Below are 14,514 nucleotides of genomic sequence, written 5' to 3' on the forward strand. Positions count from 1 at the left end.
TCCACCTCACTAGTCTACCACTTTGTTATCGCTCAAAGCTAACTAAACTGTCACATCTGTGCTCTCTGGGCGTGTTGACATTTTCAAGCCTCAAAGAGTCCCATGCAGGCAAAGCTGGTCACCAAGGTGACAAAAGCCCAAATATATTCCCCAACGATTGAGGGTGTGGGCGGCTGCTGGTGGCTGAGGACTCAAGAGGAAATACAGATGGGCTTTCCATTTTTGTCGTACTGATACACCAACATTTTGATGCAGTGGGAGTTGGCTGGTGAGATCCAGGGGCTGCTTGTGATGGAAAAGTTGTGGCTGGCATAGAATGGTGGTGGCTGCTTCCGGCAGTGGATTAGGGCTCGCAGCACGTTGGCCGCCATGCCTCGGAAACGCTTGCTGATGAAGCAGTAGAGGAAGAAGTTGACACCGGTGTTGAGCAACGCCAGCATGTTGGCCAGATCGGTGAGCATGTGGAGCAGTCGTCCGGCTCCTTGCGAGGCAGGAGGTGGGGAGTAGAAGTGGTAGAGGATCATGAGGGTGCGCGGGGCCCACAAAACAGCGAAAATGGAGGTGATGGCGAGGAGAATGGCAGTGGTCTTGCCGGTGGAGTAGCCACGCAGACGGAAACAGCTGCGGCGTCTGCGCAGCTTACGCACAATGACAGCGTTGAGGGAGAAGAAGACGGTGCAGGGGAGGAGGTAGACGGTGGCGCAGTGAGCCCACACCAGGACATGCTGGGCCACGGTTCTCCTGTCGCCCTCTTCTCCTCCATCACCACCGCTGCCCACCCCAGGCAGGCTGTGCCACAGCTCAGGCCACCAGTAATAAGGAGCTGCAGAGAGCAAGCACCCAATGTACACAGCAAATATCACCCTTCTTGTGCGGGCTGGGTAGGAGACCGTGTGGTAGCGCAGCGGGTGGCACACAGCGATGTAACGATCAATGGTGAGAGGCACAGTGATCCAGATGGAGGTGTGGATGGAGGAGAACTCCAGGACCTGCACTGCGTTGTTTAGCGATGGAGGCAGCGGCGCGGCCAAAATAAAATCCTCCAATATGAAGTCGACAAAAACAATGAGGAGCAGGACTAGGATGTCGGCGGCTGCCAGAGCCAGGAGATAGTTGTAGGAGGACTTCTGACGACGCAGCACCAGCTGGGACAGGATGACCACTGTCAGGATGTTAGCTAGGAGGAGGGAGGGGGGGGGGTCCAGGAAGGTGATTGAAAGTAGACAGATGGAGGAAGTATGGGAATGATGGGAAATGAGAAAGTATGATGAAATTGAAAAATGAACAGGCACAGGTGAGGGCAGGGAAGGAAGCAGAAAAACTGAGTGTTAGTGGGCAGACAATTTAAACTGGGCAACACTAGACTGATAAAGATGCAGCAGCGGACATGTGCTGCAGGTGCAGCCAACACACAATACAATAAGCAAGCACAAAGATTGGGCCAAAAAATATTTACATTATATGGAAGGTTTTCACTGCCATACAGAGTCAGGAACATCTTTGTTTCCTGCCACATTTTCTTTTCAGCCTGATATTTGCATTAAAAAACAAAACAAATCAGTTATCATCCCCAGTCAGTATTTACCATGTTAAACCAGCTCTCCAACTCTGTAATCCTTCCCCTGTTCACTGCCCCTTTCCATTTCCCTTCATCTACTCCTGCTGTGTAATTCCAGCAGCACCTGCCTCTGCCTGTGGCCAAATTGTTATCTCTAATAAAGAGTAAAGCCACAACAAAAACATTGTGCAGCATCACAGCCTTGGCAATCTGCTGAGTTCACTACTGCCTGCCGCCGGCAATTTAGCTCCTAAAACAAAGCACAAGGACACCCCAGCTCTACTGTCTGCCTCTCTTTCTCAATCCTTACTCCATATCCCAACACGAACCGTCATACCTTCTCTTCCATGTTGTCAAATGAAATGTTTCCATTGCAACATTCTGCTTTTTGCAATTCACTTTCCAGTTAAATGTGCCAGGAGTGGGACTACTTTCCTGCTAAAAAGAACAGCGACACAAAGGGCTGGATGTGATTTATCCCACCGCTGCTTTTATCTGAAGCATGACCTCTGTGTGCCTGCATCAGACAGGAGATGCGCAGCTTTCAGCCTCCACGTGGACCTGCGGTTGGGCTCCTAACATGTCTTTGTTGGACAATTCTGCTTCCTGTTTCCCTCCTGCCACCACATGTGTATAATATTCCCAGTTTACAGGTTGTTCAGTCGGCTCAGAACTTCCCCAAACATGAAGGAGAGTAAACAAGAGTTGCTCGCAACCTAAACTTATATAAAAAACGTATTAAATATAATTTAATTGAATATTTTAAGATTAAGATGAACTCCTTATTTATGGATTTGTCCAAAAAAAAACCTACTGGATTTTCTCAAAGCTGATCTGTTTACTACAAGATTGTTTTTAAATGTGATATCAGGTGGTCGTGTATGTGGTGGAGATTATAACTAACTGTGTTTGATGAGAACGTTTTTCTACAATCTATAAACCAACGCTACATCATGGCACCTGAGCCAGCTCCATTTGCTGATGAAGACCGTGAGATTTGGTTAGAACCTGAGAAAAAACCGGATGAACACACCAAAAAGCTTTGTGTGTTTACGTCAGGTCTCCTAAACCTGTAGTTCCTTCCTCATGAATCATTTGTGAAGCTGATTTCCAAACCCTCCATCCTTGTTTGCTTGTCAGCCTCTTCCTCCTCACCTTTTTTTGGTGCACTGCTTCCTTTCTTTGGCCGCTTAGTGCTACCAACGTTTGACCAATGGAAGAGCAGGATCATCAGCATGCAGGGCATCCTAACAAACACCTCAGACACAGAGCAGGGTGCTGTTAATTGACCTTAAGTTAATGTTATTTTGTCGCACACATTGATTCCAAAGTCAAAATGAGCTTCCATGTTCAAGATACTACTGTGTCAGCACTCACACACTAAGAACGTTCAATACATGTGTGACGTGACGTGTACAATTCAGAGACATTATTAGAGAAAATCATAAGTTTTCCAATTTATCCAGAGATTCCTATTTCATGCTGTTAACTGGTACAGAGAGTGACGTATCCTTTACTGTTGCCATCCAAACCCATTTAGTGAAACTTGCTGGTGCAACATGAAGCCATGTCCAATCTGTTTCCTCAAACGAAGATGCCTCTGACACTGATTTGCATCGCAGCATCACTGAGACATCAGTGCACTTAGCAGCCGTTGCCGTTCATGCGACGTGTGTGTGTGTCTGTGTGTCTGTGTGTCTTCTGTGGTCCTGTCCTCCTCTTCTGTAATAGATCTGGGATTGGATTAAATATGGCAGCTTGGAGTCTGGTACATCACACTTCACAGCCTCAACCACTATCAGCTGATTACAAATTACAAAGCCGGCTCCAGATAATGACTAAAGATGTCCTTGCCAGACTGGGGGATGTGCAGCAGGAGACACACGCGTACACTAACACACATGCACACACTAACACACAGATCATTAGGGATGCACCAATTCATTAACAGGCAATCAATCAATAACCATAAATGAGATGTCAAAGCAGTTTACAAGGCTCAACAAGCCAATATTTGTCTGCATGTAAAAGGCTGCTGGATTACACTGCACCCCCACTCCTGCTAACCTCTGCACAGCCAAGTTAAATTGGTTTCATGTTGAATCTTGGTTGACCGCGCTATTGATTCTTCGGTTTCAGCTGCTTTGGTTTCCACTGTCTGTTTCTTCTTCTTCTTTTGTAGTTGTCAGTTTGATCATAGCAAATACGATACAGTGCGTTTGAGGCTAACCTTTGGCTAAAGGATCTTCACTAATGATATACTGTAATGTATGTAGTGTAATGTCATCGAACAATCACCTAGCCTGCATGTTTTTTCACCACCAATGTTTAACCCAAGCCATGAAGCTCACTGGCAGCCAATTATCTTTACAAGCTCACCATGCAACAAGTGTTGCTGTCTGATCAATAATTGATTCCTCTGCAGCTATTTTGATAATTGACTCGAGCGACCTCTTAAGCAAAGATTGCAAACATTTTCCTCTTAATTATGACAATTGGCTGCTTCTCTCTGTCATATACTAAACTGAATATCTTTGGTTATTGAAGTCAGACAAAACAAGTTGTCTGGAAATACAATTTTGGACTTTTTCTGACATTTGTATGAATTGAGAAAATTGCACCAATATAAATCAGCATGAATAGAAGTCTAAAAACTCTGATCTACTGCTCATCTGTCGAGCTTCTTGATCTTATGTCGCTTTATTGTATGTTGCATTGACCTCCTGCATATTTCTTTTGTCTTTATCTGGTCGTAGTGACTCTTAGTGGGCGTTGTTTCCCATACAGCCGCCTCTCACAGCTGTCAGTATAAACTGCATACACACATGCAGCCTTTCACCTGGTTTATCCAAGAGGAGTGATCTTATCAGCGTCTGTGCTTTTTTTTATACCAGGAAAAGTTTGCCGCAAAGCTCTGAGCTGCTCAAAAAAAAAAATTCCAGATGGATCATTATAAATCCTCCACAATGCACCTCACCTTTCATCCATTGCCCTCACTTTCTCTATTGTACCTCTGCCCATCAATCCTTTCTCCTTTCTCCTCTCCGTGTATTGCCAAACAGAGAGGAGTGACATGAAATGGAAACAGTGAGGTGTTGACTGTCACTGGCTGGGTATTATACTGTTTGGGCTCCCCCGTGATTCTGAGCCTTCTACAGACAAACAAAAGGTATCTGTGGCGAGCTTGACATTTCCATTTAGCTCTAGCCAGCTTGCACTGGGTTGCCCATTCATTTCAATTGACTCCTGCTCTTTACGTTGTCTTGGAGGGCCAGGGAGAGGGTGGGTGGGGAGGGTGCCGCATAGATCTGCTCGGCATTCTGCGGGTGTGAGGTGGCACACGGGGTGGGGGTGTGGGGGGTGCACGCTCATGCACACACGGAAAAGAGACGTGAGGAAAAACACATACACAGAGGCATCCATGCTTGCACACAGAGACATGTGCATCTCATGTCTGGACACATGGACATCCAGGTGAAGACGCATAGAAGATTTTGCTTTTTCTCTCTGCAGGGAAAAATAAGTGTCTCCAGCTGAGAGGAGATTAGAATGACCTGTGGGACAGATAATGGGCTGCTGTGTGTTTATCTGTCTGTCTACATTTGCTTGTGTTTGTGTGTGTGTGTTTGCATGGGTGACCCTGTATGTCTATTTGTGTGGGAGTGCTTTTGTGTCTCCGCTCCTCCTGCTGCTCCTCTAATATAACAAGGGCCATTGACGTTGTTTAGCGGGGAAAGAGAAGGCACAGCGTGCTCCCTGAGGTGTGTAACGAGGCTGACTCATCCCACCACTAAAGGGACGTGTTCAGACGGGCTCTCGACAAACGACACCGTGCAGCTTAACCCCTCGAAACCTGGGGCAAAACATGAGATGCAGCCACGTCCCTGCACACTAGTCATCAAACTCTCATGGGCCTCATGTAACACAGACAAGAATGAAGAAAGAGAATGAAAGTAAGCAATGCAATTAAGGATGTTTTTTTTTGGTCATCTGGCGGAAATTGAGGTTTGGCTTTGACGGCTTATCCAGAGGCTAATGAGACAAGGGAAGAGGAGAAGAGAGGGATGAGGAAAGATGGAGGGTGAGGGAAAGTGTGGTCCAAAGAAGGTCACAGAGAGTTAAAAAGAGAGCAGGTTATTATGAGGGAATGGAGGGGAGGATTAGACAGAAAGAAAGAATGAGAGAGAGAGAGGTATAAAAGAGAGCAGCGAGGCGGTGGGAGGAAAGGAAGAGAGGCGAGACTGAGAGGGGGTGAGTATCAAAGCTTGCTTCAAAGGTCACAAGCACTTTGTTCCTGATGACAACCATTTCCCTTTTGTCTTCTCTAAGTGTCAGAACGGACATAAAGCAGGGTGATTCCTTAATTCCCCCGAACAAAAGCCAGGAGCACATCTCTGCTACAAAGCCATACGTTGAAGATAAAAATGTGATTTCACTGATGTTTTAAAAACCTGAATTCTGTTTAAAACGAACATAAAAAAAAAAAAAATCACTCAACGCAATAAATCTGTATTGAAAAAGCAGGCTTGTAATGATGTGCAAATGCAGTAATATCAGTAAAACACATTTTATTGTCAGCATAAGCTTGGTGTGTGATGTGAGTGTTAATGGGGAAGGGGAGGAGAAGCTCATGAGGATAAAGAAAGATGCGATGAAGAAAATAGAGCGAGAATGAGGAAAAGAGAGAAAGAGATATGTGTTGAAACAGGATATTTAAGTTTAATGGGCATATTAAGAGAAAGTGGGCCTCGTTGCCGCTAATGATATTGATGCTGCTGCAGTGCTTCTCACCTCCACAGCTATTCATTTTACAGACAGGTTACAGTGAGTCAAAGCTCGGTGGAGATCCTTGCGGAAAGACTGACCCTTCTGCGTGTGATGTGGCATTGCAGACTGACAAATTCAGCTTGTCGTGTTCACAAGGGTTCATTAACAACGCTAGCAATTATAATGTGCCCTTGGATGCTCCCCAAATGGTTTTCATGAGGTTTCATAGAAGGTGAAAGTTAGTTAGAGGGAGACAGAGGAGAGAAATGTGGAGGGATTAAATGCAGAGAGGTGGGAATAAGGAATAACGGATGGAAGATGCGGAGGAAAATGAAGTATTAAAATGTTGTCCAGATCACAGCACTGTAATTATATTTGGATTGATGTATTACTGCTGTCCAAAGAATGCTAAACAACATGCAGGGATTTGGGTTTGCAGTATTTTCGGCAGCACTGACAGCATCTCGTTGTCAGCTGGTCAAACAAAGTCAGCTCTGTCGCTGCATCAACAGCATCTCTGATTTATTGCCTCAAACAACACCTCCCTCCTCTCTTGCCCCCTCTGTCCTCCCGCGCCTCCTCTGGCTCGTCTCCCCCATGACAAGCTGACACCTCTCTCCCTCCCTTCCTCTCCTTTCTCAGACTGCAGACTGGAGACAAACCAGAGCTCAAAATCTCAAGCTTTCTTCCATTTGATTTACTGAGCGTTCACTCTCTTCTCTCCACTGTCAGTGTTTCAACACAAACCTGCACGCCCTCTCCTCTTCGTCCAGTTTGCACCCCTTAATCTCAAACTCCCCTTTCAGAGTGATAGTATCTATTAACAAGCCCCCCATCTCACCACAGAAGCCTGTCACCGGTGCAGATTGACAGTTCAATAGTCCAAACTGAAAATCAATGGGGGCCATCTCTTCATTAAGTAGCTGCTGACACCTGGCCTACACCGCGACGTGGAACAGGGCGTCGTTAGTGCTGAACGCCCCCAACCTTTTCCACTTGGGTGGGTGGATAAACGTGAGTGGGAGGAGATGTCTTTCAACTCTCACGTTCACCAGCCACACGGCTGACTGTTGAACAGCCACACAAACTGTGAGATGCTTCAAGGGAGAGGGAAGGAGCACACCAACGTACTGCGGCGTACATGAGCGCATCCATGTTCAGGTGGGGGAGGGATTCTCTGGGGAATACACAGTGAATACACAGTGTGCACACATCTTCCCGCCATACAACCACTGGCTGTCACGTATTCACGGCTCCATACTTGAACCTGAGCGACTAGTGAGTAGATAACAGAGTTACGTCATTGGTTGCGATTGTGGTTAAAAGAAAAAAACGACCTTTAGCAATTAATCAATTAATTCTTTTTTTACTCCACTGCACAGTTTTACACACCTGCAGAGCAGTTAAGAGATTTAGTGTCTTACAGTGCCCAGTGGGTGAACTGGCACCTCTCCAGCTACCAGTCCACACTCTGTGCGGTGGTCCATGCTGGATTTGAAGCGACTTCCCTCCAGTTCCTATGGATGGAGCTACTGCCAGCCCTGCAACCACCACTGACTGTGTGGAGGAGTGCTATCGGCAACCTCCCATGTTAAAGTCTGATTTTCTTTTTTGCCTCATCCAACACTTCTGACCTTCTCCCTCCACGGACTTGTCCCTATGTAACAGTAAATCTGTTTCCATCCACCTGTTTTTCTCACATACTCAATTTGTGCATGAAAAAAACCAGAGTGGAAATGTCACGGACCATTTTGCTGATTTTCAACCTTATATATCTATTTGAGTTGGGGAAATAGTGTGAAAAACTCCTGCAGCAGTTGCTGATGTTCTCTGTCTCTGTGGGGCAAAGCTGCAAAATCTGTTCTTCTTCTGGCAGCAGTGCCGTAATTTGATGTGTACAGCGATGAAGTTGTGGGCAAGAAAAAACCACAGGTTGTTTAGCTTGGATTTCTAGTCTCTGTCTAGGGAGGTGGGGGTGCCTCTCAAAATGCTCAGGTTCAGGCAAGGTAGCGAAATAATGATCAGATATGTCTATCAACTAAAGATTTGTTTAATATGAAAAGAATGCATACAAACCTGTCAAAGTTTTGATCCACACAGGTTACACAGAAATCCCCAAAAAGATGAAGAGATGTTAGACTAGCAAACACCCCGCATGAGCAGCACAACTCCTGAGTGGTTTGATGCTGCTGCAGTGGTGTGTGCATCTAGACATTTGGCGCCTTGCCTAATTTTTTTCATGTGACGCACGTAGTTTTCAGGAAAAATAGACAATTATCTGTTGATATTGAAATCATACCAGCAACATTACACCTTTCACTTCAGTGAAAAGCATTAACATATTTTTTAACTCAACACTCAACTCAAATTAAAAGCCCCCTGGTGTCTCTGTGGACATAATCACTTCATTTCTCAAGGACAGACTCAGACAGGCCGGGCTGGCGGGCAGCGCCGCAGCAGCCACTACGTGTCCGAGCCCAGCAGTTCAGCAAGGTAGCCGTCACGCACAGGTAGAGGTAGGCGGTGTGGACCGGGGCGTTACACAGATGATGTATGTATGTGGTAGTGTGAAGTAGGAATGTGCTCTTGGACTATTGGCAGTATGTCATGTATGTGACCTCAACACACATACAGTTTGGGCTGAATACCAGAATATTTTGATAGAAAATCAATAACCATTTCAATCAAGTCCACCAAATGCAAATAACAAAATACTATTTTGTATTTCAAATGAGTATTTTAGAGACATTAGAGGATATGGTATTGAGTGGTATTTGAGACCCCTCTCTAAATTTTCTCCTCAAGCTTGGCGGATTTTGGAAGGTTTGGGTGTCAGAAACACACACAATGCATCCTGGTACATGTAGGGACAGCTGGCCAGTCGGTATTGCACACACTGAGGTACTTGTTGCATCAATTTACATTTACAATCAACACTGATTGGGCGTCCATATACAACGTGGCTTAGTTCCCCTTAAAGTTATCTTCATGGATTTGCAATGTCTGAGGATTGATTGGCGCTCTTTCAGTTATGTCATTTTGTCATTTCTTCCTCTGCAATGGTTTAATGGCATGAAGATTATCCAAATGTTTAACTCCTATTTTTCACATAATAGTCTAGGATGGTAACGTGCATTCATTTGCATTTAAATTTGACCAATTTTCTGGAAAATCTGTTCAAATTTGCATTACATTTGATTTCTGTCACTCTACCGCCTGATTTGCCCCAGTAAGACAAGATTCATATTTCCTATGGCCTGAACGAGCATAAATGTCGTTCTCTGAACATTTGCTGAAAGGACCGCTGCTCTCATTGTCTTTGTTACAACCGTCTCGCTGTTTCCAAGGTCAAAAATGAACATCCTTGGTGGAATGTGTGCACAGGTTTTAAATTGAGCAGGTCGAAGGTAACTGTGTACAGTGACTCAACTACTATACGACTGTAACATTTAGTGAGGGTTTACATTTCAGGCTTCTCTCTACATCAAATCCACCAAATTTCCAAAGTCAATATTGTAATTTCTACTCCCATAGTTCTATTTTCAAGCTAGAGTTACTGGTTACTTTACAGATTACAACTTCACATACAAAACATAATGGTATATGTGGTATATAATACAGTTCTACATAAGGGTTAAATGTCATCTAGCTTGACTTTTGCTTACACACATTAATCTAGGTAACAAGTGGAGATGGTGTGTAATCAATGAAAATATGCATATATATGTAAAAGCCTAATGGCAAATCAAATAATAATTACAAATATATAATTATTACATAGAACATAACAGAATTTAATTTAATCCTTTTCTTGGTTTTGTGCCCTGCTGCACTAGCATGGAGCGCAGACATTTTATCAACATTAACGCAAGTGTAAATCATTCAAATGATGATACCTGTAGGCGATATTCAATGACCTCGGGGCTGAGCAGGTGGGATTTAACATGCGTGTGTGCAGGTAAAAAGTCTGCAAACACCATCATAAAGAGCTAAGAAATGTTCAGCTCAATCAATAACCCCTGACAGCAGCTGTCTTGGCCCGGATATTCAGAGCTGCTTCATTTGAACGTCCAGTTATGTCACACAGAATCGCTTCCCGGTCTGCTCGACACACTGTACAGTGTGTGTTTGCAGTGAGTGCTTCGAGACATACTGTACCGTACAAAGAGCAGGCCTCACTTCTGCAAAGCCAGCGTGTCAAACACTGAGGCAAAGAGCCGACTCCTTCGTCGCGCTGCTTGCTATGCCAGCACACGTCTGTTCTGTCTCAAGCAGTGCAGTGTAGTGAGCAGAGAGAGAGAGAGAGCGAGAGTTAGCGATTAATTAAAAATGTGGCAATTCGTCTCGGCTCCGTCGTCTCTCTCTGTAGCTCCCCCACTCAGGGCTCGAAAGGTGCTACTTCACTGGCTCTGATGTTATTAATCTCTCCCTCTATTACTGCTCTGATCTCTCTCTCTCAACTCCACTCCTCTTCTTGTTCTTCTTCTTCGTCTGGGCGTCCTTGTCCTCCTCATTCTACCCCCTGTCCACCCTGAGCTTTGGGTTCATCGTTTCCCTAGGTCAAACAGTAATCACTTCCCACCACTTGACTTGCGTAATCCCTTTTCTCATCATCTTCCTTCAGCTCACTTTTCACCCTCAAATCTGTGCTATTGATGTGACCCCTCAGTGTGCAGCTGAAAGGTCAAAGCCTGTGAAAAAACCAAAACGTGGCACGTCTCTGTGAAGCCCCGTTGCTGTTGGCTAATAATCAAGGTAACAGCCTCCGATCCATCGAGTGTTAAATACGTGTGGGTCTGTGGGTCATGCTGCTACTACTCACACATGCCGCGCTCATGAAACATTCATGATTCAGCTTGAGAGGAACGAGCCGTGTCGTAATGATTGAATAAGTCGAACTCGGCTGCTGCAAAGTATCTGCCCGCTGTGCTCAACTCTCCCATTAATTCAAACTATTGTAAGATTGCATTAGACTCTCAGGTTATTGTTGCTCAGTGATTAAACAAACAGCCTCAATCGGGTTTGTAAAGACGACTCAGCAGCAGAATCAAATAAAACTTTAAGTGACGGCAGAGAGAATTGCTTGTGCAAGACTTGATTTGCCATCCGGGAGAAATAATTAGGTAAGATTCAATCAGAAAGACGGACTTTTACTTTTACTGAGGCTGCAAATCTGTGGAGCAACTGCAGTCTTGGCATACAAAAGCTTTTCACTTTGCATTGCAGATTTGTTTTGAACCAGAAGAGCTTAAGCTGTTGATAGCATCTCGCTCACCATCTCTACAAAGCAAAGAGGGTACAGAGCTTAAGACGATATGTTTATCTTACTCATTAGGACAAATAAGATGGCTTGTATACATCAAAGGTATGAATACGGTCTCACATCAAATTTCTCCATTAATCTCACCTTCAAAGCAGGGGGTACCAGTATTTTGGTGATGGCCTAAAGCAGAGTGGGTGTGTATCTACCTGTCTGCTGGGGCTTTCAACATCTGAGCCAGGGGTACCAGCACTTTTCCTCTTTCATCTGACCTCCAGGATTTCTGTCTGTCTCTCTCTCTCCCGCACACACACTCATGCGCACACACATACATCTGCACACCACTTTGCCTCCCTGTGTGAGACTAGGTCAGCGCTCATAGATCACGCAGTGGGACAGAGGCGGTAAATGGGTCTGACAATGACTGTGAACGGACCAATCAGTCAGTGGTAAAGACGCAGTGAGGAAGTGTCATTAATCCAGGTCATCAAGAGTGAGCCATGTAATGCACGCTTGTCCGCGAGGTCAGCCGTGAGCCATTACTCATGCACACATACATGTATAATAACTCCAAACAGGTGCGAGGTTTAAGACTCATGGGTACATTATTAGATTTAATGATCACATGTAGTTGCTCTTTTTCCTCTTTCATTTGAAATGGTGTTTGAATATTTCCAATTAAAGAGACAAATGTACAAACAAACTCCAGACAGACGAGAACGGGCACAGACATAAACGCATACAAAGTGCGTACGCATGCACAAGTGTTTGCCACAAGGTCAGAATGACAAATCAACAGTGTGTATGTGTGTGTGTGTGTGTGTGTGTGTGTGTGTGCAAAGAGTGACACTCTGGAGCAGCTGTGCATGACACACACTCACTCAAAGTGCACAACAAATCAAGATGCAAAGCGTGACTCCTGCAGCTCACTGATGCAGGCTCTAATAAAAATGTGCAAAATAACACAGAGCGAGACAATGTGATTAGACACACGCAGAAAACACACGTCTCTTACCCGGCAGGCCGAGACAGAGCAGGACGCTGTAGTAGATGACAGGCAGTGGTCCGAGGGGGCATCCCTGGGCAACCTCAGAGGGATGCTGCCCCGGGCTCCAGGTGCTCCCATTTGGGGAAAAAACAGGGAAGATGTGGCTGTGCTCCATGGCCTCTTCCTCGTCCTCTTCCTCAGCTGAGCTCAGTGTCAAGAAGCCTGGCCACACGAGCAAACCGCCTGGTTGCTGGTTTGGGAGAGAGGGTGCGCTGTCCTTGGGTGCCAATCAGCATGAGTGTGTGTGTGTGTACGCGTGGAGTTTGCGCGAGACAGCAAGGTTGAGTGTGTGATAAGGAGGGAGGAATGGAGGAGATGGAGGAGAGAGTGGAGGGAGAGGGAGACAACAGACGGGGGTGATGCAAGAGATGATATGTGTTAGTAGGTGATGGCAAGGAAGGAGGCGATACAGGAGAGGAGAGGGAGGCGCGAAGAGGTGAGTGTGAAGGTAGAAGTGGAGAGGGGAGGATGCTGCCTGAGTGTGTGAGCGAGGGGGAATGAGAGCGAGCTGAGAGCGCAGCAGGAGGAGGAGGAGGAGGAAGGAGGAGGAGGAGGAAGGAGGAGGGGAGAGGGCGGGAAAGAAGGAAGGAGAGAGGAGAGTGAGGGCACGTTAGAGAGGAGAAAGTGAGGGATAGAGACGGAGGCGGCAGGCGGGAGGCTGAGGGATGCTCAGAGAGAGAAAGTGTGGTAGCCTGTTTCTGTTTGAGGGCAGTTAACACAAAGAGACGATAAAACTGACGAGGAGACAGATGTGACAGATGAGAAATGATAAATGGAGGGTTACGTCGACAGTGGAAAAGGAAAGAGTGTGCTTGCCCTTGTCACATTGTCAGTGTGTCTCTTCATTGCACAGTGTCTTTCTGCAAACACTTGTGTGCATTTTCAGTAACCTGACTGGTTTTGATCATTTATACACAAACGAGTGTGCAAGCATGTAAAATGTATCTAGAGGAATAATTACATTTCATAAAGATTACATACAATATGAATACATGAGATTAAGTGTGTGTGTGTGTGTGTGTGTGTGTCGGGTTGAGACTCGATGCTCAATCTAATTTGCCATGCAGCGTGAACTGTCTGAATCTCCAGTTAAAATGTGTTAATGAGCACAAGGCTGACACTGAAAAATACAAGTAATCCTTCTGAAGAAACACTCTGGTTTATCAAGGCAGCAACTGAGTCATTTTCTTTCATTTTATAGACTTTCTAGTTGTCATTTTTAACATTTCAACGCATCCTTTAGTTGTTTGGTCTGAAATATTGTAATTTCTGACTCTAAGAATGCACGAGTTTGTGTACTTTTGTGTGGCAATAAGCGTAACTGCTGCAAATCCATAAAAATCAAATGAATGAACGTTTCTCCAGTATTATATGTTTATTCCCCAAACATTTACAGCTGCGGTACGATGCCTTCACCTCCGTAATGAAGCCAAACTAGCTGAAAACATTTGGGGAATACACATACAATACTGAAAAGGAGTTGTGGGGACCTGTTTATTAATTTGCTCTCGATTGTCTACAGAACGGGGGAAAAATCACAAAGAGCAATTTGATATTTTTCTGATGCCAACACTTGTTGGCAGTAATGCTAAATTAAGTCCAGCCTTTGATGTGCATCAACTCAGAGCTTTTACTTTGGAGGTAGTTGTGCAGTAGAGTTTTTTGCCTTATATGCGACTTTACAGCCAAATTCAGAGGCTGATTTTTGTGTTGCGCTCTAAAGCACCGCTGCCTTTCCTGTGTTGGCAGATTGGAAGTAAACACACTGATGCTGACTGAAAAGGCAGAGATGTTTGGGTTAATCTAACTCCAACAATGAAGGTAGTCTGAGTTCATTTGGGGGTTATTCAGTCCCAGAACACTTATATTGGTAATGACACA

The 14,514-nt window shown here is 45.1% G+C and overlaps 1 protein-coding gene across 1 annotated transcript; it reads right to left on the reverse strand.

Annotated features, from left to right (window-relative positions):
- Nucleotides 1-191: 191 nt before the first annotated feature.
- Nucleotides 192-12,748, reverse strand: gpr139 (G protein-coupled receptor 139). Its single transcript, XM_070848608.1, has 2 exons — nt 12,601-12,748; nt 192-1,177 (listed from the first exon to the last, which is right to left on the reverse strand). The coding sequence occupies exons 1-2, from the start codon at nt 12,746-12,748 to the stop codon at nt 192-194; spliced, it is 1,134 nt and encodes a 377-aa protein (XP_070704709.1).
- Between the last annotated feature and the right edge of the window lie 1,766 nt (nt 12,749-14,514).

Source organism: Pempheris klunzingeri, chromosome 17 (assembly GCF_042242105.1).
Source record: "Pempheris klunzingeri isolate RE-2024b chromosome 17, fPemKlu1.hap1, whole genome shotgun sequence".
Taxonomy (NCBI): domain Eukaryota; kingdom Metazoa; phylum Chordata; class Actinopteri; order Acropomatiformes; family Pempheridae; genus Pempheris; species Pempheris klunzingeri.